This window comes from Myotis myotis, unplaced genomic scaffold (assembly GCF_014108235.1).
Source record: "Myotis myotis isolate mMyoMyo1 unplaced genomic scaffold, mMyoMyo1.p scaffold_m19_p_18, whole genome shotgun sequence".
Classification (NCBI taxonomy): domain Eukaryota; kingdom Metazoa; phylum Chordata; class Mammalia; order Chiroptera; family Vespertilionidae; genus Myotis; species Myotis myotis.
The window spans coordinates 35,609,003-35,636,846 of NW_023416322.1; the positions used below are offsets into that span (position 1 = coordinate 35,609,003).

At 46.1% G+C, this 27,844-nt stretch overlaps 1 protein-coding gene across 10 annotated transcripts in view; it reads left to right on the forward strand.

The window, feature by feature from the left end:
- PHTF1 (putative homeodomain transcription factor 1) overlaps nucleotides 1-22,956 on the forward strand; it is a 28,214-nt gene extending 5,258 nt beyond the window's left edge. For 2 of the 10 annotated variants that reach the window (XM_036343676.1, XM_036343675.1), the window contains exons 4-19: nucleotides 4,386-4,455; nucleotides 4,925-5,083; nucleotides 7,954-8,110; nucleotides 9,342-9,476; nucleotides 10,585-10,744; nucleotides 11,782-11,955; nucleotides 12,064-12,153; nucleotides 12,856-13,074; nucleotides 14,973-15,101; nucleotides 15,509-15,781; nucleotides 16,492-16,623; nucleotides 17,129-17,215; nucleotides 18,272-18,427; nucleotides 21,068-21,163; nucleotides 21,658-21,783; nucleotides 22,204-22,494. In XM_036343676.1, the coding sequence (XP_036199569.1) occupies nucleotides 4,386-4,455; nucleotides 4,925-5,083; nucleotides 7,954-8,110; nucleotides 9,342-9,476; nucleotides 10,585-10,744; nucleotides 11,782-11,955; nucleotides 12,064-12,153; nucleotides 12,856-13,074; nucleotides 14,973-15,101; nucleotides 15,509-15,781; nucleotides 16,492-16,623; nucleotides 17,129-17,215; nucleotides 18,272-18,427; nucleotides 21,068-21,163; nucleotides 21,658-21,783; nucleotides 22,204-22,428 (2,388 nt within the window). In that variant the 3' untranslated portion in view covers nucleotides 22,429-22,494. Of the gene's footprint in view, nucleotides 1-4,385; nucleotides 4,456-4,924; nucleotides 5,084-6,945; nucleotides 7,856-7,953; nucleotides 8,111-9,341; nucleotides 9,477-10,584; nucleotides 10,745-11,781; nucleotides 11,956-12,063; nucleotides 12,154-12,855; nucleotides 13,075-14,972; nucleotides 15,102-15,508; nucleotides 15,782-16,491; nucleotides 16,624-17,020; nucleotides 17,216-18,271; nucleotides 18,428-21,067; nucleotides 21,164-21,481; nucleotides 21,625-21,657; nucleotides 21,784-22,203; nucleotides 22,496-22,515 lie in introns of those variants that run through there. The other 8 variants (XM_036343678.1, XM_036343680.1, XM_036343677.1 and 5 more) reach the window with 8 other exon arrangements.
- The last annotated feature ends 4,888 nt before the right edge of the window (nucleotides 22,957-27,844 follow it).

The window sequence follows — 27,844 nt, forward strand, 5'->3', positions numbered from 1 at the left end:
GATCACAGTACGATAAAATTAAAAATTACATAATAAAATATAATTCAAAATTATAAAAGATATAAATTAAAAAAAATCTTAACTTGAATCATGAAAAGTGGTATGAACTCCTCCACAAACAACTGTTGAGCTGCTGTGTTCAAGGCATTCTGCTAGGTGATGAGCACAGGAGAAAGTACTTACAAATGGAAGTAAAGGGAAGAGCAGGAAGTCCCGTCCGATTAGAGATAAGGTTTGTAGATGAGATGATAGGATATAAACCAGTTTGAAGCTGACTCGCTTGTTTTACTGAGAACTTTAGATATTATTCTGTAGAAGATGGAAAATTTTTTATGGCTTTTGAATAGAGAAAGGTTACATCCTCTCTGTACTTTTGAAGGATAGAAGTCATATAGATATAATAAAAGCTACAGAATATTTCCCAAGTAATACTTGATGAAATTATATCACTCAAAATGTATGTGTGTGCGCATATATTTTAGCAGCCATATATATATATATATATGTATATATATGTATATATATGTATATATATATACACACACACATACTTATTGTTAACAGTATTACAGATGTCTCCCATTTCTCCCCTCCCCCCTTACAACCTAGCCCTTAGCCCCTACCCACCTTCCCAGGTCTTCACCACCTTATTGAATGTGTCCATGAACTATGCATATAAATATAAGTTTTTTTTGTTTCTCTTCATCCCCCCTCCCCCCATATATTGAGGTATGTTAGTCTGTTCCATGCCTCCATGCTTTGGGTCTTACTTTGTTGGTCAATTCATCAAAATGTCTATATTAACAAAAGAATGTCTAGAGTCTAGACTGACCAAGAAGAAAGAGTACAGTGATTTAAGTTCATATATGAAAAATCCAGAGAAAGAAAAGAGTAAGTCAAAGTAAAGAAGGGGAAGAAATGCCAAATATAAAACTGAAACAGTCGCTATGAATTCTTCATTTAACAATATTTGTTGAGTACATACCTACCATAGGTCAGGCAGGAGGCTGTGTACTTGGTGTAACTAATAATGAGCAAAAAACACTCAGTACTTTTATTTTCATGGAGCTTACAATAAACTGGGAGAGAAACATAAAATAATACTAATGAGTAAAAATTGCTGTGAAAGAAAATGTTCCAAAACTTGAATGTGCTGATGGTTGTACAACTCTATAAACTTATTAGAAATCTACCTAATTAATTACTAAAACTGTACAATTAAAAAAATGGATATTTTATAGTGTATACATTATACCTCAACATAGCTACTTTCTTCAATCATCAATAGAAAAAATAGGATACATCATAATGTTGTATACAAGAAAGTCATACATATTCCCCATGAAAATTGTCTCCTAAAGTTTCTTAATTTTTCTTTTTTAAAAAAATATATATATATATATTTTTTTACAGAGAGGAAGGGAGAGGAAGAGGGATAGAGAGTTAGAAACATCGATCAGCTGCCTCCTGCACACTCCCTACTGGGGATGTGCCCGCAACCAAGATACATGCCCTTGACCAGGATCGAACCTGGGACCCTTGAGTCCGCAGGCTGACGCTCAGTCCACTGAGCCAAACCGGTTAGGGCAGTACCTATGTTTTCTTCTATTTAATTTATCATTTCAGATCTTATATTTAGGTTTTGGTCCATTTTGAATTAATTTTTGTGCATGGCGACAACTGTAATCTAGTTTCATTCTTTTACATGTTGCTTTCCAGTTTTCCCAGCACCACTTACTGAAGAGGCTTTCTTTTCTCCATTGGGTGTTTCTGGCTCCTTTCTCAAAAATTACCTGCCTGTACTCCTGTTGCTTTATTTCTGGGCTCTGAATTCTGTTCCATTGATCTGTGCGTCTGTTTTTCGGCCAATCCCAGGCTGTTTGGATTATCATAGCTCTGTAGTATAATTTGAAGTCAGGTAGTGTGATACCTCCAGTTTCATTCTTTTTTCTCAGGATTGCTTTGGCTTTTCGGGGTCTTTTGTGGTTGGTTACATACAAATCTGATGATTTCTCATTCTATTTCTTTAAAAAATGACACTGGGATTTTGGTGGGGATTGAATTGTATCTGAATATTGCCTTGGGTAATATGGCCAAATCATATACAGAAATAAAGAATCAGAATTCCATTTACTAATACTCCAAAAATGGAAAATATATTGAATGAAATTACCTGAATAATAAGATAGACATATGGAATATGTTTGAGGTAGATTAATAGTTATAGAAGTAAATATGCATGTTGATAGGTGGGTGGGTATCCCAATGTCCCGTGAGAAGATGGCTGTGTGGTCATGTGACTTGCAGTCCTTCAGGTGGGAGGAGAATTCTTCCTGCAGACTTCAGGCTTGGTGAGTGGCATGAGAGCCGAATGGTCCTGTCCCTTCTCTTGTCTTTCCTGTTCACTGAGGAGCTAGAGGGCTCACGTTGTGGCTTCGTCTCACACCGATCCACATTTCCAACGAGCAGAACTTCTGGATTCTGCCTTCTAATACCTTCTGAGATAACACGTTACCCAGTTCATGCTCCCGATGACCCGGCCTGGCCGCCTCTGCTGAGCACAGCGGGCTCTGCGTGCTCCCTGCGTGTCGGCTGCGTCTGAGCAGTTTGATGAGCAGCCGCCGAGTGGGAGTGGCTGCCCGAGACCACGGAGCCCACGGAGCCCACGGGCCTGACATCCGCCTGCCCTTCCAGGTAAAACTTGGTGATGCTGATCTGGCGACTGGGGCAGCTTTTTCAGTTTCCTCTGCCTCTGTCTCCCCTCGCCCCTCATCCTCACCGAAGCGGGCTTGTTGTGATCTTGTTCATGTTTCCACACAAATCCGGCTGTCGTTCTCGTATCTGAAACTGTTCTCTGACTTCCTAGTGTCCTCCCGGCAAACTCACATTCCCAGCTTGATGGTATCTCCGCTTGTTGACGTTCCTGCAGCTTGCGTCATGCTATGTCCCGTTTCTTATGCTCTCCTCGAGTCCCCGCTGCCACACGTGCCCATGTCCATCCTGGCAAATTCGTGTCCATCCTCCGGGCCTCAGGTTAGACCTTTTCCTTTGGGAACCTTCCTGGGACTTTAAATCTGAGTCAGATCGCGTTCCTCGTGCTGGCCTCGCCTTGCCGCCATCCTCTTGTTCACCGCGTGCCCTCAGTCAGCGGCGACTTCCTTTTCTGTGCCTGGCTCTAGAGCAGTTTGATTCTTTTCATGGCAATGCAGTGGCAATTTCAGACGCTGAGAGGTCGAGCTGTATGGCAGGGCTCACTGATCTTTTATTCCCTGTTAAATAGAGTCCGTGAGGGCAGTCACCCCATGCTTTCATCCCTCTGCTAAAGGTAGGACTACATCGGTCAGTCGTTGGAGTTATGCTGGGGGTATTAAAAACGAGAGGCCAGCCCTAGCCGGTTTGGCTCAATGGATAGAGCATAGGCCTGTGGATTGAAAGGTCCCGGGTTTGATTCCGGTCAAGGGCACATGCCTGGGTAGTGGGCTCGACCCCCAGTAAGGGGCGTGCAGGAGGCAACCGATCAGCGATTTCTCTCTCATCATTGATGTTTCAATCTCTCCCTCCCTCTCCCTTCCTCTCTGAAATCAATAAAAATATTTGGAAAAAAAACCACATGAAAGGCCAAGGTGGAAGGCAAAAGCATTTATTTCAGATTTTATAAAAGCAAAGCTAGTCGGGAAGCGCGGATTCAGGCAGAAGCCCGACGAGTGTCCCAATCAGGAGGCAAAGGCAGGGGCACTTATGAGAAAGGGAAGGGGACGAGTACACAGTGGAAGGCCGGTGTTTCTACAGGTGCAGACAGCTCATTGGTGATGCTAATTCTAAACTGTTTCCTTTCAGTCCTCTAGTCACATTACCTGCTTCCTTGTTATCCTTGCAAACAGTTCCTTTAGGGCACAATGTTGTTGAGGCCCAGCCCAAAGGTTGCTGCCAGTCCGAACGTCTCAGAGGTTGGAGGAGTGAGACGGGCAAGGCAGCTGCTCTGGAGTGGCAGCTGCGACTCCATTCGTATTATTTGTTTAAACGGGCAGGTGAGGGGGGGCTGGCACAGCCTTCGAAGATGGAGCCGTGAGGACACTGCTGTCTCCCCAGCTCCAGTGGAGTGTCTGGCACGTGGGAGACACACCTTGAATATTTGTGGATGGAATGAACGAACGAATGTGTTTCTGTTGCTAAGGGAGCTTTTCATAGTTTGGTATTTATCGCTGGTCCATGCTCGTTTTCATTTGATAACATAGGTGAAAAGTCTAGAAAGGACCAGCTCCTTTAAGGGGCGTGAGGAGTAAGCCTCTCCAGTTAGAGGGAGTCAGAGATAGAGACCAAGAAATGTAAGTCTACCTTTGCATTTCAAAGGGCTTTTCTTTACTCCTGTTTCTGTTCCCTCCTAGGGCTTCAAAAACAAACCAAAAAAGATGGGCCACATAAAGGCAGACTTGATTGACGTTGACTTAATCCGAGGTGAGTTCGAAATTGGGTTGGTTTCTCGTGTGTATTGTTACTTCATGCGGTACTAAAGGTTACTTTTAGCTATCGTCTCTATGTGAGAATGTACTTAAATTTCCCGAAGTAATCTCACCTCACCGTTCAGGCATTAGCATTCCCCCTCCCCCTTTGCTTAAGTCCTGTGTGGCTACTCCCCAAATTACATGGTTTTCCACATGAGTCAAGAGGGAGAGCTGAACTTATAATTAAGACAGATATGCAGCATGGTATAACATTCAGGTGAGCCTGACTCATTTTGAGCGTGTGTCCTCATGATTGAGGCAAGAAGTTATTACGTCTAAGAGGATTCTTTTTATTCGGCTATATGCTGACTTTGTTATGTGCTGATTTTTGCTCTCACCTGTTTATCATACAGCGTTACAAGTGGGCATCAGTGTACAGTGTATGCAGATGCTTGATGTTTTGTCTTATTATACATTTAAAGGTTCAACATTTGCCAAAGCCAAACCTGAAATTCCGTGGACATCTCTGACGCGGAAGGGGCTCGTTCGAGTGGTGTTTTTCCCGTTGTTCAGCAACTGGTGGATTCAGGTTACCTCTTTAAAAATCTTTGTTTGGCTGCTACTGCTTTACCTCATGCAAGGTAATTGGAGGAATTGGAACAAGTTATGCCCATTTCTTCTTGCTGTTTTTGCTGTTAGATGGTACAGACCTAACGGTGCTTACATTGACCCTTTCATTTGGTGGTTGAAAGTGCAAAGAAATGAAGGGACGTGTAGGGATGTACAGCGTTTGGAGATCATCTTAAAATTATTTGCTCGGAGAGCGCAGACACAATGGTCTAACTCGCCTCCCCCACCTGCCTCACCGCCAGGCCTCTCCGCCTCACCGCCAGGCCTCTCCGCCTCTTCCTCGGTCTGGCACTGAGCGGGGTCACCTCCAGGCGGGATCCCCATTCTCCTCTCACCTCTGGGCATTCTCAAGCCCCGTTGCTTTAAATATAATGGATACAATGGATACACTGATGGTTCTCAAATGTGTGCCTTCACATCCCTCTGCTGAGCTTCAGACTCCAAATGCCATTGCTGGCCTGACATTTCCGTGGAGATGTAACAGGGGTCTTGAACTTAGTCAGATCCAAAATGGAACTCTAGATTTTTTATCCAAAAACTTTTTATTTTTTTTGTACTAGCTTGTTCCTTTTTAGGACTTGCATTTCATTAAATGATGTCATCAACCACCCAGTTTTCAGTTTTCAAGTGAAATATTAACTTTCTAGTCTTCCCTGCCATCAGCTCTCACATCCAGCCTGTGACCAAGCCTGTAAGTTCAGCCTCCGAAACACATCTTGACTCTATTTATCTGTCTCGAGCCATTGCCGTCCCCAGCACCGGCGTCCGTCTGCTCTGAGTCTTCTTCCTACCAGCCGTTCCCGTCACAGCACTTGGAGGAATCTTTTAACACAGGAACCATATCCTGTCCTTTTCCTGCTGGAAACCCTCTAGTCTAGTGATTCCTCACTGCCTCTAAAATAAAATCAATCCCAGCTCCTCACCGTGGCCCGCCACGCCCCACGTGACCTGTTCCTGCTGACCGCTGGACGTCATGTCTTACCGCTCTCCTCCGTGCTCACTCTCCACGCAATGGCCTTTTTCTGTCCCTCACACAGAGCCTTTTGCTCCGAAACAACCCTCAGGCTTTTCACGGGCTGTCTTTTTTCTGTCCTTAAGCTCTCAGCTCAGATGGAAGCTGTCACTTCCACAGAGAGGCCGTCCTCTCTCTGCTTCCTAATCAGCCCCCTCCCCCAGTCCCGGCCGCAGGGATCCATTCTCATTTGCCTGTTACACAGCACCGCCCGATGTTTCGCCCTCCTCACCCTGTGCAGGGACCAGGCTGTCCTCTTTAGCACTCTGTGGCCACTGCCGACCCGGGATGCCTTCTGCAGGAGGGCAGTGGACACTGGTTGTCCCTGTGCAAAAAGACACGGGTTAGCACACAGAGCAGTGGTGGTCGGGTTGGGTGAAAGGATTGAGAGGGATTTTTGTGTTTGTTATGTTGGTTTTTTTGAATTAAGTTATAAAAATGACAAAACTATCTGAATTTACAAACCTGTAAGTTTCATTTTCTAAAGGCATGACAGTGCTGCCCAGTGGGATTTCTGTGCCGATGGAAATGTTCTGCACCCACAGTGCCCAGCACAGCAACTGCCGGCCATGTGGCTACTGGTGCTCGAAGTGTAGTTAGTGTGAATAAGGACCTGAGTTTTAAATTTTATTTCACTGTGATGAAGTTCATAACTATCATTTTAATGGTTGTATAATATTCCATTATATGGGCATACACTCATTTTAATGTCTTTGTTGTTGTTGTTGTTAATCCTCACCCGAGGATATTTTTCTGTTGATTTTTAGGGAGAGTGAAGAGAGAGGGAAAGACAGAGAGAAACATCCATTGGTTGCCTCCTGCTCTAGCCCTGACCAGGGCCTGGGCCGGGGAGGAGCCTGCAACTGAGGTACGTGCCCTTGACCGGAATCAAACCCGGGTCCCTTTGGTCTGCAGGCCAATGCTCTATCCACTGAACCAAACTGGCTAGGGCTCATTTTAATGTATTTGTAATAGTCGGTCATATGGATTTACCATATATGCCTTCTTATAGTTGCTCAGTAATCCATTATATAAAATTTTATAGATCCATAATTTACATAACTGTTTCCAAATTGTGAGCATTTAGGTTGTTTCTGATTTTTTTCTTTTAATACCACCATGAACAAAGTTTTCCATATTTTATGTTATTTCTTTAGCACTTATTCTCTGAACCAGAATTGACAGACCGAAGGGTGTCAGCATTTTAAGGATTTTAGTACATACTGAGTTAGGCACAAGCAGGTTTACAGTTGTGAGTACATGGAACAGTTTATTCTTGCATTATTATTTATTATTTTTTCCATATAAACAACTATAAACCTCCTTTTGCCCCACCTTGTCTAGTGAAATTGTTGGTGACACAGTTCTTTTGGAAAATAATAGATGAGGGTGCTTGTTTTACCATAGTCTTAGCAGCATTATTATAAATTAAAAAATTGTTACCTAATTTGATATACAAAAAATGGTATTGTGCAATAATTATTTAAAAAATAGTATTGTGCTCCTTTAATGTGCATTTCTTTGGTCACTTGTAAAGAGAAAGTTCCATGTTTTTCCACGTGTTCGTTACTGAAGAGTTTCTTTTGTGTTGAGGTAAGTTGTGTATTAGGTTTCATAAACCCGTGGTCTCTGTCTGGACTACACGTTCTGCACCATCGACTCGTGCGCTGATTCTTGGGCTCGCACTGCCAGAAAGGGCTCCGGCTCTCACTCAGCTAATGTGCAGGTGGATTGTGTGGCAGGGACTCACGTGCTGTTACTGGTGTCCTTGGTAAAATGATAGATTTTTCGTAGAAATAACTTATAGACTCATTAGAATTGTTTAAGACGACCCCTGAGGCTTTACGTCCTGAAACCTCTTCTTTTCAGTGATGGCACTTGTGTTGTTCCTGATGATGCCCATTGTGAATGTCAGCGAAGTGCTCGGACCCTTGTGCCTTATGCTCCTCATGGGAACCGTCCACTGTCAGATCGTGTCGACGCAGATCGCAAGGCCGTCGGGAAGCAATGGGAGTCGGAGAAGAAGGTGAGCTGAGACGTGCACTGGTGGTCGGGTATGTTCTGGGAGAGGCACTGTAGATCCTGAAAAACCTTGGATTAAAGTAATAAATCTTTCCATTTGCATGTATTTTTTATTATTTTTTGGCTAAAAAAGGAAAGAATGCTTTGCTTTTCATTTTTCTTCCGGTTGCTAAGAAGACTTGTCATGAATTTTTAGTCACAGGTGGGACTTTGTCATTCAGGACAGTTACTTAAAAGGAAATTCCTATACTATTTTCATATTATTCTTTATTAAAATATATCAAATAATGATTTTGAAAAAACATTCTTCTTCAGAATTCAGTCTTAATAAAAATTTGGTGAAAACTCACTATAAACAAGGATCTTGATACAATTGGGTTACTGCTACTAAAAATTTCACCTTGTCTCAATAGTGCATAATAAGAATGGACTTCTAAGTGCTCTGAACTTCTAGTAAAGATTGATTTGACTTTTCTCCACGTTGCCTTCATGTCGTGATTGGTTGGGTGCTATGTGTGGGCTTTGCAATTGTTAAAGGTCTCTTAGGCATATGTGCTTTTATTTTTCCTCAGGGTACCTGTAGATTTTTGTTTCCTTAAGCAGGTGCTAAATAAGATTATTTCCATTTGATGTAGTGAATTTCAACATATTTATTCTTATTTTTTAGTAATTTTCTTTCTTTTTTTGAGTATTATTTTCAAAATAAATTTTTTTCCCCCAAAAAGAAGATTCCTTGAAAATTCAGGTCAGTTGATGTAATGTTTGCTGAGGGAATCGGGTGCTGTGCTGTGTCTCGGTGGTATTTATAGGACGCATCCGTTAACTGCATGGGAGAGCAGTACCAAGTGACCAGTTGCTATTATTTTGTGCTCTCCTGATTAAATGCGCCAAATGGGTGGATTTCCGACGTCCGAATTTATAGGCATCGTGCCTTCTGCTGGGGGTGCCCGGGAGGACGGCGTCATGCAGGTGAAAGCTGTTCTCCTGCAGTGTTTTTGAATAGCGGTTCTATTTCTCTAATGATTGAACAGGATGATAGCACAGGTCTTTGTTTGGCACCTCTTTTTGCCCTTAAGTCAGAAATATCCCTGCTAATTGATCTTCGTTATAGGAAGTTCATTACCCTTAATTTCAGGTGGCAGCAGTTAGGATCACTTTCTGGATGGGATATTTTGGGCAGAAATAGAAAAGGTCTTGAATCATCTGAAGTGTTGAAATGTTTGTGTTTTTTATAGAAAATTGCGAAAAACTGTGAATGGTGACGGGAGCCGAGAAAATGGAAATAACTCCTCTGATAAAGTCAGAGGAGTCGAAACTGTGGAACCCGGACCCTTCGCCAGTGGCTTTTGGGGGACTCTCTTTGGCAGCAGGTGAGCAGCCTCGTGCGGGAATGTTTACGTGACTTTGTCTTCACATCGGTGTTTACTGGCGTAGACGCCGGCTGGGCTCTGGAGCACCCGGTTCTCATCGCGGCTGGCGTTGGAGGGCTGCATGAACTGCTTACTGGCAGGTGCCCGCTGTCTGCCAGTCACCTGCCAGCCCGGTAGCCTACCACAGTGTCCCCTTCTGCTCGGCCTTTGGTGATGATCAGCCACAGGATCCAGAAATACAACCCTCCGAAAGGGTGACTGTCGTAAGCCATGCGAGCCTACATCAGGGAGAGGAAGGATTTGGAACAGATGAGGCCGTTTTCAGTGTCCACGCTGACGCCGCCTGGGGAAGGGGAGGCGGAGCTGGCGTGGGGGGCTGTGGGGCGGAGGGAAGTGGGTCCAAGACACCCTCCCTCCCAGTGCCCTGCAGGCTGTGACCACACGCGTGGACTCAAGACTGGCCGCATATTAATGAGTGTGACTCGAAAATAAAGTTCTTTAGTGACCGTTTTGAAGATGAAGTATGTTCACATATTTCCCCAAAGAGATATTTACACGCCTGAGCTGGTGTGTGTGAGTTCTGACCATCGTGCTGGGCACTGGCCTCCCCACCCGGTGGCTTACTGTGGAGTTAGTGGGGGGAGGGGGCGGTCACGGCACAGATGTCACATGACCGCATGCTGACCGCAGGCCAGGCAGCCCCAGACGGAGGGTCACTCTGGAGGGGGGGAGTCCCCAGGAGCCACGCAGCAGCTGAGCGTGGCCGGGCTTTGAGGCACAGGAGAGGGACCGACATTCTACAAAGCGGCGCGTCAGGCGCTGGGAGGGAGGGGCCGTTTGTGTTTGAGGGAACGTGGGGAGGACGGCACCTGCTTCCTGGTAAAACTGGCAGCACAGGCCTCCTCTCAAGGAACTGACCGAGGCTTTAGAGACAGGGCGGGGGGGAGGGGTAATCATTGTCTGCCTCCACCTCAGCAAGCGAGAAGTCTAAACAGGATGGTTTCTGAATGTTCTAGATTTTCAGAGTGAAATCGGATTTACTGGGTTTCATGGAAGATGCTAATTTCAGGATGCTCATCAGTCATCTTTTTTCTTTGTTAAAAAATAGGACAAAACGAGGAAAATTAACATGCAACAAAGAGACTGAAACCAACAAGGACACCGGCTACCTGCGTCCCATCATTAAGAAGCGACAGGCTCGGCCCGAGGTTAAAACGTGGCCCGCAGCAGAGAAGGCGAAGTTTTCCGACGGGGAGCAGTGCCGCAGGGTAAGAGCTGTGGGTGTCACTCTCACAGGATCTTTTCTCTCTGTGTGAAATGTTTCCCTTCTGACACCTGAGAGATGGGAAATCGTGCTAATGGGCTTGTATACTTTCTCTTAACAAATAAGCGACGTATAAACGCACAGGCCGTGAAAGGGAGGCTGTAAGACTGTATGCAGCTCAGTGGTTCTCAACCTTCCTAATGCCGTGACCCTTTAATACAGTTCCTCATGTTGTGGTGACCCCCAATTTCATTGTTACAAATTGAACATAATTAAAGCATGGTGATTAATCACAAAAACAATATGTAATTATATATGTGTTTTCCGATGGTCTTAGGCGACCCCTGTGAAAGGGTCGTTCGACCCCCAGAGGGATCGCGACCCACAGGTTGAGAACCGCTGCTGTAGCTTATTCTTCCCGTTTCTGGGACTAGAGTTGTGATGCACCTGCTGCGGACCAGCCTGGCAGCGGGGCTGGGGATGTCATCGCCGGGTTCGGGGAGAGGCGTGAGCCGTGGTGAGGCGTGGGAGCCTGCGTTCTAGGTTTGGGGAGAGGTGTTCTGCTCTGAGTCGGAGACGGACTGCTGCTTTATCTCAAAAAGTTGTTCTCACTTGTTAAACTGTGACAGTACGAAATCACAAAAGTAGCGAATATTTTTGAGTCGTTCCTACAACCGGGCACTCTTCTAGGCCTTTGCCTGGAGTCACTCAGGCCATTTTTTCAACAGGCCTGTGACACGGGCACTTTGACTGCCATTGCTTTTCAGGCGGAAACCGAGCCCCAGACACACAGGAACTGGCCTGAGGTGGCCGGGCTGGGGCGCAGACCTGGTGCGACTCTTGCCCGTGCTTCTCACCGCCCCGTAGCCTCGTGGCCTAGGCCGTTTAGTTTCAAGTTCAGCATTTTGCTGTCTTGCGGTGAGCGCTGTAGGGTCGTGGGTTGTGTGGAGTTGCCTGGCGCTGCGTCCTGGGTGGTGCTGCGTGGTGTGCGCACGTGCAGCTGCTGGCGTGCCGGCCCCGGAGGAACTGCTCTCTCCGCAGGAGGCTTTCCGGCGCGTGGGGAACGGCGTGTCCGACGACCTGTCGAGTGAGGAAGACGGGGAGGCCCGGAACCAGATGATGATCCTGCGCCGGAGCGTGGAGGGGGCCTCGAGCGACAACGGCTGCGACGTCAGGAGCAGGAAGTCGATGCTCCCGAGGCACATCAGCTCTCAGGTGGCCTTTGTTGTCGTTGATGTGAGTCTAGGCGTTAACCTGTAAGTCATCGCATAGTCACACCGTGCTAACACGTGTCCTGTCGCCCGCTGGCTTGATATTTGGCAGGTAACGAAAACCACCACCAAGTGGTGTCACTTTATGCGGGATTCCGACAGTCTGGCCGAGTCCGAGTTCGAATCGGCAGCCTTCAGCCAGGTAATGGGTCCCCTGGAGAGAGCACTGTCCAAGCGCAGGGACTTTCTCATCCCTTTTCGGGTGGTTGTTCCAAAGTGGTGTTTATAGTTGCCTGCCCCTCCCCTGCCTCCAGCTCTGTCCACCTAACAGCTTCTCACCCAGAAAGAGAATGAACTCTTTTCATTTGACCTAATCTTTTTTGTGTATTTTTTTTACTGTTTTCTAATGAGATTTATTGGGGCTGCATTAGTTAGTAAGGTTATATAGGTTTCTGGCGTGCGTTCCTATGACACATAATCTGTGTATTTACTGCATGGAGCGCTCACCACCCAAAGTCAGATCGTCTTCCGTCGCCATATATTTGTCCCCTGCCACCCTTTACTCACCGCCCCATTGTGACCTAGTCTTACGGTCATAGGTGATGCCCAGGTAACAAGAAGCTTGCTTAATATTCACCTGAAAAGGGGAGGTTACATCTGATGAGGACAGGCTGTTGGGAAAGGACCCCTGAGAGGTGGGAGTGGACGGTCCCCTCATGAAAGCTAAGGGCCTGTGGTCCATGGGAATGTTGTGAACAGGGGCAGAGCATCTCCATCATGTGAGGTGAAGCCTTGTGGTTGACGTGGGAAAGCTTGCCAGCCGTCACCATAACTTGTTCCTGTTACTTCAGATGTGTGACAGCTTCAAAAATAGAGTGAGACATTCCTTTGTCTTCCTTTAAAGTGCTCTCGATCTGGCATGAGTGGCGGCTCTCGCAGCCTCCATATGTCGAGAAGAGACTCCGAGAGCACCCGCCACGACTCGGAGACCGAGGACATGTTGTGGGACGACCTGCTGCACGGCCCGGAGTGCAGGTCCTCCGTCACCAGCGACAGTGAGGGGACAGCGCCCACCCTGCACTCGGGGACCAAACGTGACCCCAAAGAGGATGTGTTTCAGCAGGTCTGTACAGGCGATGGCAACAGGAGCTGGATGTACTGTGTGCTTCCCCTGTGCCAGCACCGTGTGGTCTCGTTTCACTTTATAATCCTATTAGGAGATGCTTTTATTATCCCTAATTTAGAGATGAGGAAATGGAGCCTAGCATGATGATTTTGACTTCCTTTGGACTCTTTGGACTCACAGTATAATTTTAAGGCATATGTAAGAACTAGAGGCCCAGTGCACAAAATTCATGCACAGGTAGGATCCCTAGCGGCTGCCGGCTGCCAGCCGGGGCCTGCCTTCATTCTGCGCTGCCCCCTGGTGGTCAGCGCACATCACAGCGAGTGATTGAACTCCCAGTTGGTCAAACTCCCCAGAGGACACTTTGTATATTAGGCTTTTACATATCTCTATGCAAAGTGTCCCCTCGGGAGTTCGACTGGGAGACCTAGAGTTCAATCGCTTGCTATGATGTGCACTGACCACCAGGGGGCAGCACGGAATGAAGGGAGGCCCCGGCCAGAAGGCCCGGATTGGCCCTGATTGCCGGCCAGGCCTAGGGACCCTACCCGTGCATGGATTTCGTGCACCAGGCCTCTAGTAGATAGATAACTAGGTAAGGTAAACTCACATGTCAAATGGGATTCACCATGCCCCAGTCCCCACACCTCAGCAGCTTTCGGTCCCCATGTTTCTGAAGGCCACCACTAGCCCCCCAGGCAGAAGCTGTGGGCATTCATGCCCTCTCCTCCTCCCCGTGTTTCTCAGGGTCCTCACTGGCTCTCGATCCTGCTGTTGAGCATCTGTCTGTCCTCCTGGGCCCCCTCCCCCCGCCCACTGCTCAGTGCCCACCATCATCGGCTCCCAGCTGGTCCTCACAGTGGCTCCCCACAGCGGCCCCTGCACTGCATTTTCCACGCTGCAGCCCGAGTCATGTGTCAGATCTGATGTCAGCCCTTTAACGTCCCTGGCTTCTCCCCTTCTGGATTATTCGATTCTGTTCCTTTATTGGTTTTGATACAGTCTCACCTCTGGCCACTCCTTCCTTGCTCATGTCAAGGACCACATCTGTCTTGTTTACGTTGTATCCATAGTGCATGTCACATAGTAGGCGCCTGATAATTTTTTTTTTGCCAAATCAGTACGTGCTCATCAACATGCTAAGCATTGGGTAGGGAGAGCATGCACCATAGGATCCTCGATTGGAAAGTTATAGTCCAGTTTGGGATAAGATTACGATTCGGTGAATAAGTCCAGGACACTGGAAATGCAGCCTGTGATTAGATGCTGACCTGTCTGACGTAGACTGTAAGGCCTTAGTTTCAGGGACGGCCACCGGAGGCCTGTGGGGACCAGAGAGGACCATGCTGGCGAGATGGGACCCGAGCTGCTCGCTGCCAGAAGCACAGGCAGAACCTGGCCCAGGAGGGGCTGCTGTCATAGCGACCGTCTCTTCTGAGGGTTCCTGTGCTTTTGTGTCCTGGTTAGACTGGAGAAAGGCTTCTTGCTCAGTGACTCACGTGATACCCGCGGCCTCGCGCCTCTCCTAGCTAACTGCCTGCTTCCCAGGAGAGCGGTGTTACTCTGGAACAGCTTTCCTCGCTGTCCGATGAGTACTCCAAGCTTGTCCTCACGTCCACGCGTTTAGAGAGGGAAGCAACCTTGGAGATCGTGGTCTGGTTGCTGTAGAAGACGTTCAGCTTCTCTCCAGGTTAAAAAAAAAAAAAAAAGGCTTAGCAAAGAAAAAGGGGCCAGAACTCAGCATCTTGGAGGTGGCCATTGGGGTGATGAGCTTTGTGAGGGAGACGGTAGGAGGAGGAGGCTGGCCGTGGCCGAGGTCGCCTGGGAGCTGGACGCGGGGGACATGCTGATGGAGGAGAGAAAGCGTGGATAGAAACAGCTGTTTTTCTTCTCAGAACCACTTGTTCTGGCTTCAGAACTCAAGTCCCGCCTCTGACCGAGTCAGTGCCATAATCTGGGAGGGAAACGAGTGCAAGAAGATGGACATGTCTGTGCTGGAGATCAGCGGCATCATCATGAGCAGGGTGAGCTCTTCGTCGTGACTTTTTGGATTTTTTTTTCCCCCCCAAAAATCTATTTCGTGACCAGCAGCAGTTTCACAGAACTGGTCAGTGATCGAGCAGTTTCCGAGACACAGACATACGCATTTTTAATTTTGCAGTCAGAGTCTTTAGGTGGTAATACTTTTGTCGTGTTACAAAGGTCTCTGAGCACGACCCGTTGTTCAGGTATTTCCTACACATGTTCCTTAGCTCCTGTGAGCCTGATTTGCAGTAAGATATAAAAGACATAAATCCCGACATCGTTTTTATTTTTACTTCTTTTAGATGTAAAGGTTAAGTCTTTAATCACCTAAGTAGTATTTGACAAATACTGCTGCCTAACTGCGTTCAGTATGTGGTAATGCCGGGCATTTTGAATTAATTCCCAGGTCAACGCGTATCAGCAGGGCGTGGGCTACCAGATGCTGGGCAACGCCGTCACCGTGGGGCTGGCCTTCTTCCCTTTCCTGTATCGCCTGTTCCACGCCAAGGGCCTGGACCAGCTCAAGTCCGTCTCGGCCGAGGAGCTCTTGACTCTGTTTTGTGGGGCTCCGCCTGTTACCCCTGTTGTTGTTTTGTCCGTGATTAACTTTGTTGAACGGCTGTGTCTCACGTGGATCTTTTTTTTCATGATGTGTGTGGCGGAGAGGACGTATAAACAGGTTGGTGGGAATACAGTTGCTCACCTCTGCGTTTATGTCTGACGCTTCTGGGGTTAGTTCTGTTCTCCTGGTTTGTTCTTTCTCCGAAAGTTAACGTGGGCAGTGAAGGGTGGAGCAGCGGGCTTCTGGTACTTGCGAGTTTAACGCTGGGGGGGAGAGATTGGGGGGGGGCGGGGAGTAGGAGGCTGAGCCAGGGCGCGAGCCCCGCTGACTGCTTGGGGCCTGCATCTCAGGGTGCCTTTGCTGGTTTGCACCCGTAGCACATGGAGTAGTTCTCACAGCAAAAGGATTCTGTGAAAAATACCCGAGTGGGAATTAAAATGATTGAAATTTGATAAGAGTTAGGGGTTGAGGACTTAATACATCAGTGGCATGTGCAAAAAACGGGGCTTTGAATGGACGTGTAATTTGGGAGGAAGCCAGACTTCTGTGTAAACGTTTGTTTTGAAGCTGGGACTCCCAAAGCCTCCAACAAAAGTCCATGCAAACGTGAGGAGCGGGTCTCGCCGAGAAGCATGGGGCCCTCTCTGCGCTCTGGGAGCAGCAGGAGGAGGAACGGGTAACGGTTCGCCACTGCCCGGCCCAGTGATCGGTGACTCGAGTGTAATCCTTTTGGCCATTTTTATACGCCGGGACTATCGCTTACAGTCAGACAAACGCGCAGGCGCACGTGCCCACTTCCCTTTGTGATTTCTTTCCGCCTCCTCTAGAGATTTCTGTTTGCAAAACTCTTCAGCCATATTACTTCCGCCAGGAAAGCTAGGAAATACGAAATACCTCACTTCCGACTGAAGAAGGTGGAGAACATCAAGATCTGGCTCTCGCTGCGCTCCTTCCTGAAGGTGAGTCTCCTTCGAGGGGCAGGGCAGGGGCCATGGAGGCGCCGACATTCCTGCAGGGACAGCCGCGGGCAGGGAAGTTCGGGGCTGGTCGTTCTGATGGTGTCGGTGGCCAGGAGACTCGCTGGGACCAGGTTGGAGGTGATACCTCTCCAGGCCCGTGTATGTGAATAAGAGCTTAGGAAGGAAAAAGAAAATGTGAGTTCCCAGGGCAGAGCGGTACATTAGATATTGCATCTTTTTCTGACTTTGGGGCAAATATCTCAGCTGGAAATATGTCAGTGAATCACTCAGGCCCTTAATGTGGAACAGCCTGGGTTTCAGTGCTTAATTACAGCTGAAGGCGCTAGAATCCCATGTCAGGAACTTCTTATGAATGTATGTTTTAACATTAATGCAGAAAGACCAAAGAAAAAGGAAACAAAACAAGACAGACATGAACGCAGTGAAATTCACGCTGCGGCCGTCTCTGTTGGTGACCTGGCAATGAACCCGCGTCTCTCCACAGAGGCGGGGCCCGCAGCGATCCGTGGACGTGGTTGTCTCTTCGGTCTTCTTACTGACACTTTCGATTGCTTTCATTTGTTGTGCCCAGGTGAGCGTTTCATCTCTGTTTTGGACACTTCGCTGCATTTAAGTGTCTATATATAATGTGTCTACATTGCTTTTGCTCTTTTGAATACTTACTAATTTTCCCAACTTTTGTCATGAGAGTAAAGGTCCTTTAGGACTCCAGGATCACTCTGATTTAATTTTAGTTGGTCATTTTGTTTTGTTTAGTTGATAATTTTTGAGTGAAGATAAAATCATCGCACCATGATGGTGGCAAAGTCAACAATGGTCTTGGAAGGCAGTGGAATTCGCTAAGAGAAGGGGAGAGGGGAGGGGGAGAGGGAGGAAGGGGGAGGGGGGAGGAAGGAGAGGAGAGAGGGGAGAGGGGAGGAGGAGAGGGGAGGGGAAGTGGGGGGAGGGGAGCCGGAGTGGCCCTGGGGAGGGGGCTGCTGTGGTGGTGACTTTGTTCTTTAAAAGCCTGCATGTGGTCTCTGAGCATTCTCTCTCTCTGTATATTTCTCAATAAATTCCACTTTACCTTGGGCTTGCATGAGTGTCTTTACTTTGGAATCAACAACAACAAAAAATTGAAGAAAAAAAACACACACCAAAAACTTTTACCAGAAAACTTGACACATAACAGGTATTGGATAACTGGTAGCTGCCGCTGCTGCTGTTCAGATTTTAAAATGGAGAGAAGAACGGATCCTTAGGATTTTCTAGTCGTCCTGGTGGGATGGGCCACGCGTTTCAGGGAGCGCTACCAGTCACAGGCAAATTAGGGCTTTGGAAATGGTCACCGTATCATTGTGAGTGGGCACACGGTGGTTAGAGGCTGGGCATGCCTTGGTTTTATTTTACTTATGTTTCCCCCTTTGTTACTTCCGGACCCTTGCTGTCTTTCATGCAAAGGAAGAAGTCTAGTAAACATGGAGAAACACATATTGACTAATTACATAGATAATATTTTATGAGTTAAGTCTCTTCTGGGTGTTAAGATATTGCTCTCTTGTAAACATTTTTAAGTAGCTGGCATAGAGAAGCAATTATAAATTTTAAGACAAATGAAAAAGTTTACTTTTTTTGGTCCTTCGTATAGGTTCTCCAAGGACATAAAACTTTCCTGAATGACGCTTATAATTGGGAGTTTTTGATCTGGGAAACAGCTTTACTGCTTTTCTTACTGCGCCTGGCCTCACTGGGGTCTGAAACCAATAAGAAATACAGCAATGTCTCCATACTGCTTACTGAACAGGTACTGCTGTCCCTGCCGGCTTGCCCAGTGGTTAGAGATGGCACCGTAAGATTCGTGCAGAAGATTCGGGGTGGCATTCAGCCTGTCACTTTCTAGCCACATGACCTTTGTCCCTGTGTGATTGTCTCCTTATAAAATGAGGACAGTATCTTCCCCACCTGCTCCAGGAATTGTTATAAGAATTAAGACCTAATGGATTGAAAATACTTTGTATACTATAAAGGTTTTCTTATTGGTGGGACTGGAGCATACTGTTAATCTCATATTCTACATCAAGTATTAGATTTTAGGAGTATTTGTCATTTAAGTATCCTATATAATAAAAGGGTAATGTGCAAATCGACCAAACAGTGGAACAACCGGTCGCTATGACACACACTGACCACCAAGGGGCAGACACTCAACACAGGAGATGTCCCCTGATGGTCAGTGCGCTCCCACAGGGGAGTGCTGCTCAGGTGGGCCTGAGCCGTCAATTGGACATCCCCCGAGGGGTCCTGGACTGTGAGAGGGCGCAGGCCGGGCTGAGGGACACCCCCCCTGCACACTGCCCCTCTGCCGAGTGCATGAATTTTGTGCATCAGGCCTCTAGTGTTTAATAAACTTCTTGAATTTCTTCTGTATCAGCCATGGGATACGTTCAGTGTTTGGAAAATACTTGCTTGTTAGTATGTGAGTAGCTATTGCGATTGAGAAGTGATTCTTATAAATACAGGGTAGTATGTAACATGTAAAATAATTTTATGCTTATCCATAAGTTTTATTTATTTTTTTTATTTTTTTATTTTTTTTATGTGATGTATCACGTTTATTGATTTGCGGATATTGTACCATCCTTGCATCCCTGAGATAAATCCTACTTGGTCATGGTGTATGATCTTTCTGATGTACTGCTGGATCCGATTTGCTAAGATTTTGTTGAGGATTTTGGCATCTATGTTCATGAGGGATATTGGCCTGTAATTCTCTTTCATTGTGTTGTCTTTACCTGGTTTTGGTATTAGGGTGATGCTGGCTTCATAGAATGAGCTTGGAAGTGTTCCTTCCTCTTGAATTTTTTGTAGTAGTCTGAGGAGGATAGGTTTTAGTTCTTCCTTGAATGTTTGGTAAAACTCCCCTGTGAAGCCGTCTGGTCCTGGGCTTTTGTTTGCTGGAAGCTTTTTGATGACTGCTTCAATTTCTTCCATAGTTATTGGCCTGTTGAGATTTTTAGATTCTTCCTGATTGAGTTTTGGAATGTTGTATTTTTCTAGGAATTTGTCCATTTCCTCCAGGTTGTCTAGTTTGTTGGAGTAGAGCTGTCCATAGTATTTTTTAACAATCATTTGTATTTCTGTGGGGTCTGTTGTTATTTCGCCTCTATCGTTTCTGATTTTGTTTATTTGGGTCCTCTCTCTTTGCTTCTTGGTGAGTCTGGCTAGAGGTTTGTCAATCTTGTTTATCCTTTCAAAGAACCAGCTCTTGGTTTCATTGATTTTCTGTATTGTTTTTTTGGTCTCTATGTCATTTATTTCTGCTCTAATCGTTATTATCTCCTTCCTTCTGCTCACTCTGGGGTTTTCTTGTTGCTCTCTTTCTAATTCTTTGAGTTGTAGAGTTGGATGATTTACTACCATTTTTTCTTGTTTGTTGAGATAGGCCTGTAGAGCTATAAACTTCCCTCTCAGGACTGCTTTCATTGTGTCCCATAGGTTTTGGATTGTTGTGTTTTCATTGTCATTAGTTTCCAGGATGTTTCGAATTTCTTCTTTGATTTCATTGGTAACCCAATCAATATTTAATAGCATGCTATTCAGCTTCCAGGTGTTTGAGTATTTTGGGTTGTTTTTATTGTAGTTTATTTCTAATATTATGCCATCGTGGTCTGCGAAGACGCTTTTTATGATTTCAATTTTCTTGAATTTGGGGATACTTTGCTTGTGTCCCAATATATGGTCTATTTTTGAATATGTCCTATGAGCATTTGAGTAGAATGTATATTCCCTGGCTTTCGGGTGAAGTGTTCTGAAGATGTCTATTAAGTCCATCTGATCTAGTGAGTCATTTAGGATTGCTGTATCTTTGCTGATTATTTGTCTAGAGGACTTATCCAGTGCTGTCAGTGGTGTATTAAAGTCCCTTACTATGATTGTATTGTTGTCGATGTCTCCTTTGATATCTTCCAGGAGTTTTTTTATGAATTTGGGTGCTCCTGCATTGGGTGCATATATGTTTACCAGGATTATATCTTCTTGTTGTATTGATCCCTTTAGTATTATGAAGTGGCCTTCCTTATCTCTTGTTTATCCATAAGTTTTAAATGAAAGTATTTGGTATCATTAGTTCTTTGTTTTTATTTATTTTTTGCCTTAGAATTATAATGAAGAATTTGTCCTACAAGGGAAAAAATAATGAAAGTTTTCATTGTATTGGTATTAAATTGCTTTAGCATTTTCTTCTTTACTAAATAGTTTCTTTTTGCCAAACATGTCTGATCAGGGATGGGAGCTAGGGTCCATGACAGATGTGCTCCGTAGAAATAGCTGCTGGAATTTCAAAACTTATTTTGCTTGGGAATATGACCCTTACAATCTGCCAGATGTAATTCAGTATTTGTATTTTTTCTATGACATTTACCGTAATCTCTGTTCCTTTCCTTAGATTAATTTATATCTTAAGATGGAAAAAAAACCAACCAAGAAGGAACAGCTTACTCTAGTAAACAACGTATTAAAACTGTCCACCAAGTTGTTGAAGGTGAGTAGGGCCCTGTGACACTTTCACTACCAGTTAAATCAAGCCTTCGCTTTACTTCTCGGAGACGACCCCGGGAACAGGCCGGTGCCGGCCGAGGAGACTCAAATGCCAACTCGATAGTTCACGCTGATGGCTGTACAGGAAAAGGTTCCCGTCGCTACGGGGTGCTGGCGACTGTGGGCGTCCGTCACATCTCTTACATCACGTTTAAAAAAATAACCAATGACCTGCTGCTGGGACCCAGCCTAACAGACTTAGCGAATGGGAAAGGGTGGGCCCTGTTACAGCTGTTTCTTCCTTTCCCCTTTATTGTGGCAGGCATTGCAGACGTCCCCTCTGTTCTCCCCTTTGGCCCCCGGCACCTCCTATTACAGCTACTGAAGGTCAAGGGGAGACGGCCGTAAGCAGTCGCCCTCACCTAAGACTTCACATCAGCCCGGGTCACCGACACCGAGAAGCCACGTGGCTCATCTCGGTTCTTTGTGGTTTTGTAGGAGCTGGACACCCCCTTCCGCCTCTACGGCCTGACGATGAATCCCTTAATCTTCAACATCACACGCGTCGTCATCCTGTCTGCCGTCTCGGGCGTTATAAGTGATCTCCTAGGATTTAATATTCGAGTAAGGACTGCCACTCCGTAGCATCCGCCTTGGTCTTAAAAACTATATGTAATAATTACCTTTGTTCTTCTGTGTGTGTGTGTGTGTGTGTGTCTGGCATGAAAATAACTTTTTTTTTAATCCTCACCCAAGGATATTTTTCCATTGATTTTTCAGGGGGAGTGGAAGGGAGGGTGGAGAGAGAGAGAAACATCGATGTGAGAGACACATCAGTTGGTTGCCTACAACATGTGCCCTGACCCCGGCCGGGGACCGGGTTTGTGCTCTTAACGGGGAATTGAACCCATGACCCTTTGGTCCACGAGCCGATGCTCTAACCACTGAGCAACTGGCCAGGGCAAAATAACTCTCGAAGTAAAGAAGTAGCCATTTTGACGGGGGGCCCACAGGCTTCTCAGCTTAGGTTTCCTCCTTTCACAGAAGCACAGTATCCTGTGCTCTTGGACTGCACACAATATGGAGCTTGAATCTCATGTCAGATTCATAGTCTGGGCTGAGCGGGGTCTCTCTGGTCGAAGGCCACGTCCAGTCAGAATGAGTGACACCCAGAACCGGGAACCACAGGTGCTTTCTCCATCCTGGACACTTTTCGCACTTCTCTCTACGGTGGCCTGTGGCTGCAACGGCCAGTTTTCTTCTTGTTAAAGGGTCCTTGGTTCTCAGCCACGTAAGCGTTCTAACCCCCACCTGTTTGTCCTAACACCAACTTATTTGGTGACTTTCCTTTCTTAGCTGTGGAAAATTAAGTCCTAAGCTGAGCCAGGCGCCTGGACGCGCTCCCCTTGCTGGCGACACGTACCCACTAAGGAAAGAGACGACGGAGGAGCCGTGAGATGCCCACCGCCCGCGCTGCACGAGGCGGGTCCAGACGGCGTGCGCGCTCGGAACCTGCTCTCGGGGGCTCCGGCAGCCGGACAGCAAGGACCCTGCAGACTGTCCGGGAGCACCAGGGCCGCGCTCCAACTCAGGGCGTGTGTTCTGGACGTTTCCCGGAAATGATCTCCTGGGTAACTATGGCGGGGACCCGGAGCGTGACGCCAACATGCTTTATTGGAAATGGCAAATTCAGCCCTTCCTAGTACGTGAACAGAATTGGAGATGTCATTTCTCCGGCAGAGAGATCCAACTATTTTAGGTTGAACTCAAATAAAAGAACTTTATTGGAGAATGTCAGTTTCTAGGCTTCTTTTTGTTGTCATTGAAGGAAAAAATTAACTTTTTAAACTGAGTTTCTGTTAAACTGTGGACACGTTTTTAATTTGTTTATAAATTTGAGGTTAATTTGGTAGCGTACAGTTGTTGGTGAACGAGTCATGCGTATGACATGCCATGGAGAGATTTACGTGTGTGCGTGCTCATCACGTCCAGCACACACGGCCTCCGTATCGATCGTCTGGGCTGATTGCCGTCGCAGTTCGAAGGGAAGCAGTCATGGCTTATCTGTTGTGCAGTTTAACGGATCCAGCCCTTGGTTCAAGGTCCTCGGTGTCTATCCTCAGCCAAACGATGCCTCTGACGACTTAGATTCTCTACCAGTATCCCCGGTGACACACACGGCCGTATGCACAGGTAGTGAAAACTCTGGCAGGCTACACGTAGTTCTTAGTCATTGAGTTACCTGTTTTGAAGCATCTATTGAGGCAAATTGAAAACCTGAACACTGTAATAAGATTTTGTGAATTTTTAAAGGTTAGAAAATTCAGTTATTATATGTGAAGTCTGTATAGGCATACCTCGTTTCATTGTACTTTGCTTTATTGTGCTTCATAGATGGTGCTTGTTTTTGTTTTTTTACAAATAGAAGGCAAGGCCCTCCAGCAGCAAAAAGATCCTGACCTGCTTTTCCTGGAACCGAGCCTGCAGTATCTCCGAGGCCAGCCTGCACGCGCGCACCGTCAGGGTTCCACGTACCCTAATGTGCAGGAAGGTGTCTGAGGCTTAAAGATGAATTTCTCAAGAGACCAGGGGTTGGGGTGAGACACTTCCGGGTTCATAACCCTTGGTTCTGCCACGTATTAGCTTCATGAGCTGGGCAAGTTCCTTCACCTCTCTGTGTATCAGTTTCCTTGCCCTTTAGGTGGGCTGATACCTCCCTTGTAGGGTTGTCAATGAGGTTATCTTGTAAGGTACTGAGCACAGGTTAGAGTACTGAGCACTTAGTAAATCCACAATAAACAGCTGCTATCGATACTTAAAACCCTTTTCAACATGTTTGCTGATAGGTTCCTGTGAAAACAGAAACATAGGAAGAAGGTTGCTGAACTGAACGTGGTGACAAAAGTACGCCATCCCAATGGGGCATGAGTTACTTACATTTGTAGAGGGGGAACCCCCTTAGCGACTCACCTTCAGGAGGAACTGTTCTGAAAGGCACGAGTGTCGCCACGGGTGGCTAGAGAAGTCCCGCTTTTCCTAGTTCCCTGAGGAACAGTAGCAGTTGTCTCACATCCAAGGCTGAGCTCAGTGCAGATTTCAGCAAAGACCGGTGCCTTCTTTCTCCCACAAACGATGCAGTGCTTTTCGTTTTTTTAAATTTGTAATTTCTCCTGAGACTGTGGATTCTTATTTTAAAAGCAGTATTAGAATAGTTTACTCGTATGCAGTTTCTGTTACGATTTTGATGGTGTATAAGTTGGTTTAAATTATTTTTCAGGCGGTAAAAATTCTATAGGGTGGGGCCAAAGTTGGTTCACAGTTGTTCATGTTGAAAACATACAATAAGAAATATTAATGTTAAGAACAAATTGTTTCACGTGTTCGAAACTATAAACCTACTTTTGCTCCACCCTGCACATAAGTATATAGTTGCTCATATCAGCAACTTGGGAATCATTCTTAACTCCTTATTCTACATACCTCGCATCCAATCACCAAGTCTCTGAATAATTATCTTGTAGATATTTTTATAATCCATCCATTCTTTTGTAACCCCACTCTGCCACCCTAGTTTAACGCGGCATTTTTTTTTTTAAACAAGTTTCTGCGCTTACATTTGCAGGGCGCCCCTGTCCCCCAAGCCCAATCTGCTCTCAAAAAGTGAATGTCTCTTTTCTGAAAAGCAAGTCTAATAATTTAGAATCCAGTAATGGCTTGCTGCTACTTTTAACAAGGTGTACAGGCCCTCCCTGTTGAGAAGGACTTTTGAATCTTTACATTGAAACGCATATTTTTGCTGGGTATAAAATTCTGGTTTTAAAGACGATTTTGCTGTCCTGCTTCCTGAATGGCATTGTTTCTGACAGGAAGGCTGCTGTCATTCCTACATATATCTTTAACATGTTTTGGCTGCTCTTCAGGTTTTTATCATTGAATTTGTACAATTTATAATGTATACTGGTGTTTTCCTTTTTTTGTGTGCTTGAAGTTTGTTGCACTTACTGGATTGGATCTGTGAGTTACAGATTTGGAAAACGTTTGGATGTTTTTAATACCCACTTCCACCCCCACCTCTGGTCTCTGTGTATGTAACATGTATGTGAGGCCGCTTGAAGTTGTCCGGCAGCTTGCTGACATTCTATACATGGTTGCAGTCTTTCTCTGTTGTTAATTTTGGATTGTTTCTATTCTGTATCTTCAAGTTCACTAGTCTCTTCTTCTGCACTAATTTGCTGTTAATCCGACTCAGTGTATTTTCATCTATAGAAGTTGGATTGTTTTTTATATCTTTTATGTATCTCATTGAGCTGCTTCGTGACTGCAGTCTTATACTCTGTCATTGCCACAGTCTTCCATGACATTGAACTTGGTTGAGTTTGGTTCTGGAGACTTCATTCTCCTTTGTTAGTGGTATTTGACGGATTGTTTCTCTGCCTGTGCACTGGAGATGGTGAGCTCTTTTCTTTAGATAGTGGTTTTGTGGGAGTTTTTTTAGAAGGAAAATTAAATTTTAGTATTTTTTAAAATCTTTATTGTTAAAAGTATTACATATGTCCTCCTTCCCCTCCCCCCATTAGCCTCTTCCACTCCCGTTCCCCCCTCCCCAGGCCCTCACCACCCCATTGTCTGTGTCTATGTATTTACATATGCATATAAGCATACAAGTTCATTGTTTGATCTCTTCCCATCCATCTTCTCTCCCCTGCCTTCCCTCTGAGGTTCAACAGTCTGTTCATGCTTCTGTGACTCTGTGTCTATCTTTTTTTATTAAATATTTTTATTTTTTATTGATTTCAGAGAGGAAGGCAGAGGGAGAGAGAGAGAAACATCAATGATGAGAGAGAAACATTGATCGGCTGCCTCCTGCACGCCCCGACTGGGGATCGAGCCCTCAACCCAGGCATGTGCCCCTGACCGGAATCAAACCCAGGACCCTTCAGTCTGCAGGCTGACGCTCTATCCATTGAGCCAAACCAGCTAGGGCTCTGGGTCTATTTTTATTTTTGATCATCAGTTTATTTGGTTCATTAGATTCCATATATGAGTGAGATCATGTGATGCTTATCTTTCTCTGACTGTCGTATTTCACTCAGTATAATGCTCTCCAGGTCCATCCATGTTGTTGCAAATGGTAAGAGTTCTTCCTTTTTTGTTACCTTTTTTGTGTAGCATTGCATTGTGTAAAGGTACCATGGTGTTTTTATCCACTCATCTGCTGATGGGCGGCACCTAGGCCATTTCCAAGTCTTAGCTGTTGTAAATTGTGCTGCTGTGAACATACAATTCAGCAGGCTGACAGGTGGTGTGGTTTCTTCTGTTGTCCAGCAGGTGGCGGTATAGCACAATTTTATTTTTCTCACCTGCACTATTTGGGCCTCTGGGCTCACAGTGGCATGGGCGTCACTTTGGTTAAGGAAGGTGCTGTGTGTACCCCGGGTGGTGGCTGTCCCCTGTGACTCACCTTGGCTATGGGGCACTAGCACTGTGATGGGGGGATGTGGCAAGTGGAAGAATAAATGTTTTTCTCACTTAGTAAGTGGAACAAAGTTTTCCTAGTTGTTCAAGCCAAAGGCTCCGGGTTTATTTTCGACGCCTCTCCTTTTCCTCCACGTCTAACCCACCGCCACGTCCTGTCGGTTCTACACTCCACGGCTCCGGGTGAGGCCTCGCACTTCCACCGGGACCACGATGCTGACCACGGCCCTTCCATTCCTGCCTCCCAGTCCGTCTCCACAGCCACACGAGTGAACTTAAAACTATGGAGACTCTGATGACCTCCTCCTCCTGGAACCCTTCCTGGCTTCCTGTGGCGGCCGCCAAGCCATGCACTATCACGCCTGCTCCCCTCTCCAGGTCACCTTCTCAGCCCCTTACCTCCCGGGTCCCCCACTGCACCATGTGACTTCTCGAATGTGTTTTTCTAGGCCCACCCGGGGATGGCCTGTCGGCTGCCGGGTCCTCCGTGGGGCCGTCTCTGATGGCCCTGGTGAAGGTCCATTTCCCGGTGCTTCTCCCAGTCTGATGACCCTGTTTCTGTTTTGCCTCCTTGTTCGACCTTCCACGGGCTGAGCCCCTCCAGGCAGGCGCTATTTTTGTTCACCTCTAGGTGCCCAGAACGCAGGACAGTAAGTACCTGACCCCATCATAGGTACTCGATAGAAAGCTGTAGAATGAATGACAAACAGACCTCGAGTAATTTACCACTCTGGCAGTTGTTTCTCCTGTTGGGATGGGAGAGTGTCACTTCAGGACTCGCTCACCCTCAGTGCTTTGTTATCTGTATAACGATTTCTAGGAACTTGGGCTTTTGCTGTGATCCCCAAAAGCAGTGATATCACATACTCTGACATTCATGTCACTGAGAAATCAAAACGTAAAGACAGAACTATTCGTACATTTAATTGGAATAGTAATCACCACAGGAGGTTCACTTAATTTTGTCATTTGTTGTATTGGGAAAAGGTATCCCCCTGATTGCTCTGGAGGTACAACCTCCGACTCCCTGAACATGTACGTTGTGGCCCGTGGAAATCTAAACGAATCACTTTGAAAAGGTGAATAACCAGAGACTGGCCTGGTGGGGGATTGGTTTTCTTGACTTTCAGAGACACAAGAGAATTCTCAATTTCAGTTTCTCTCCCAAAGTATAAGCTGATGGATTATGCTTTTAGTTTTGGTTCATTGC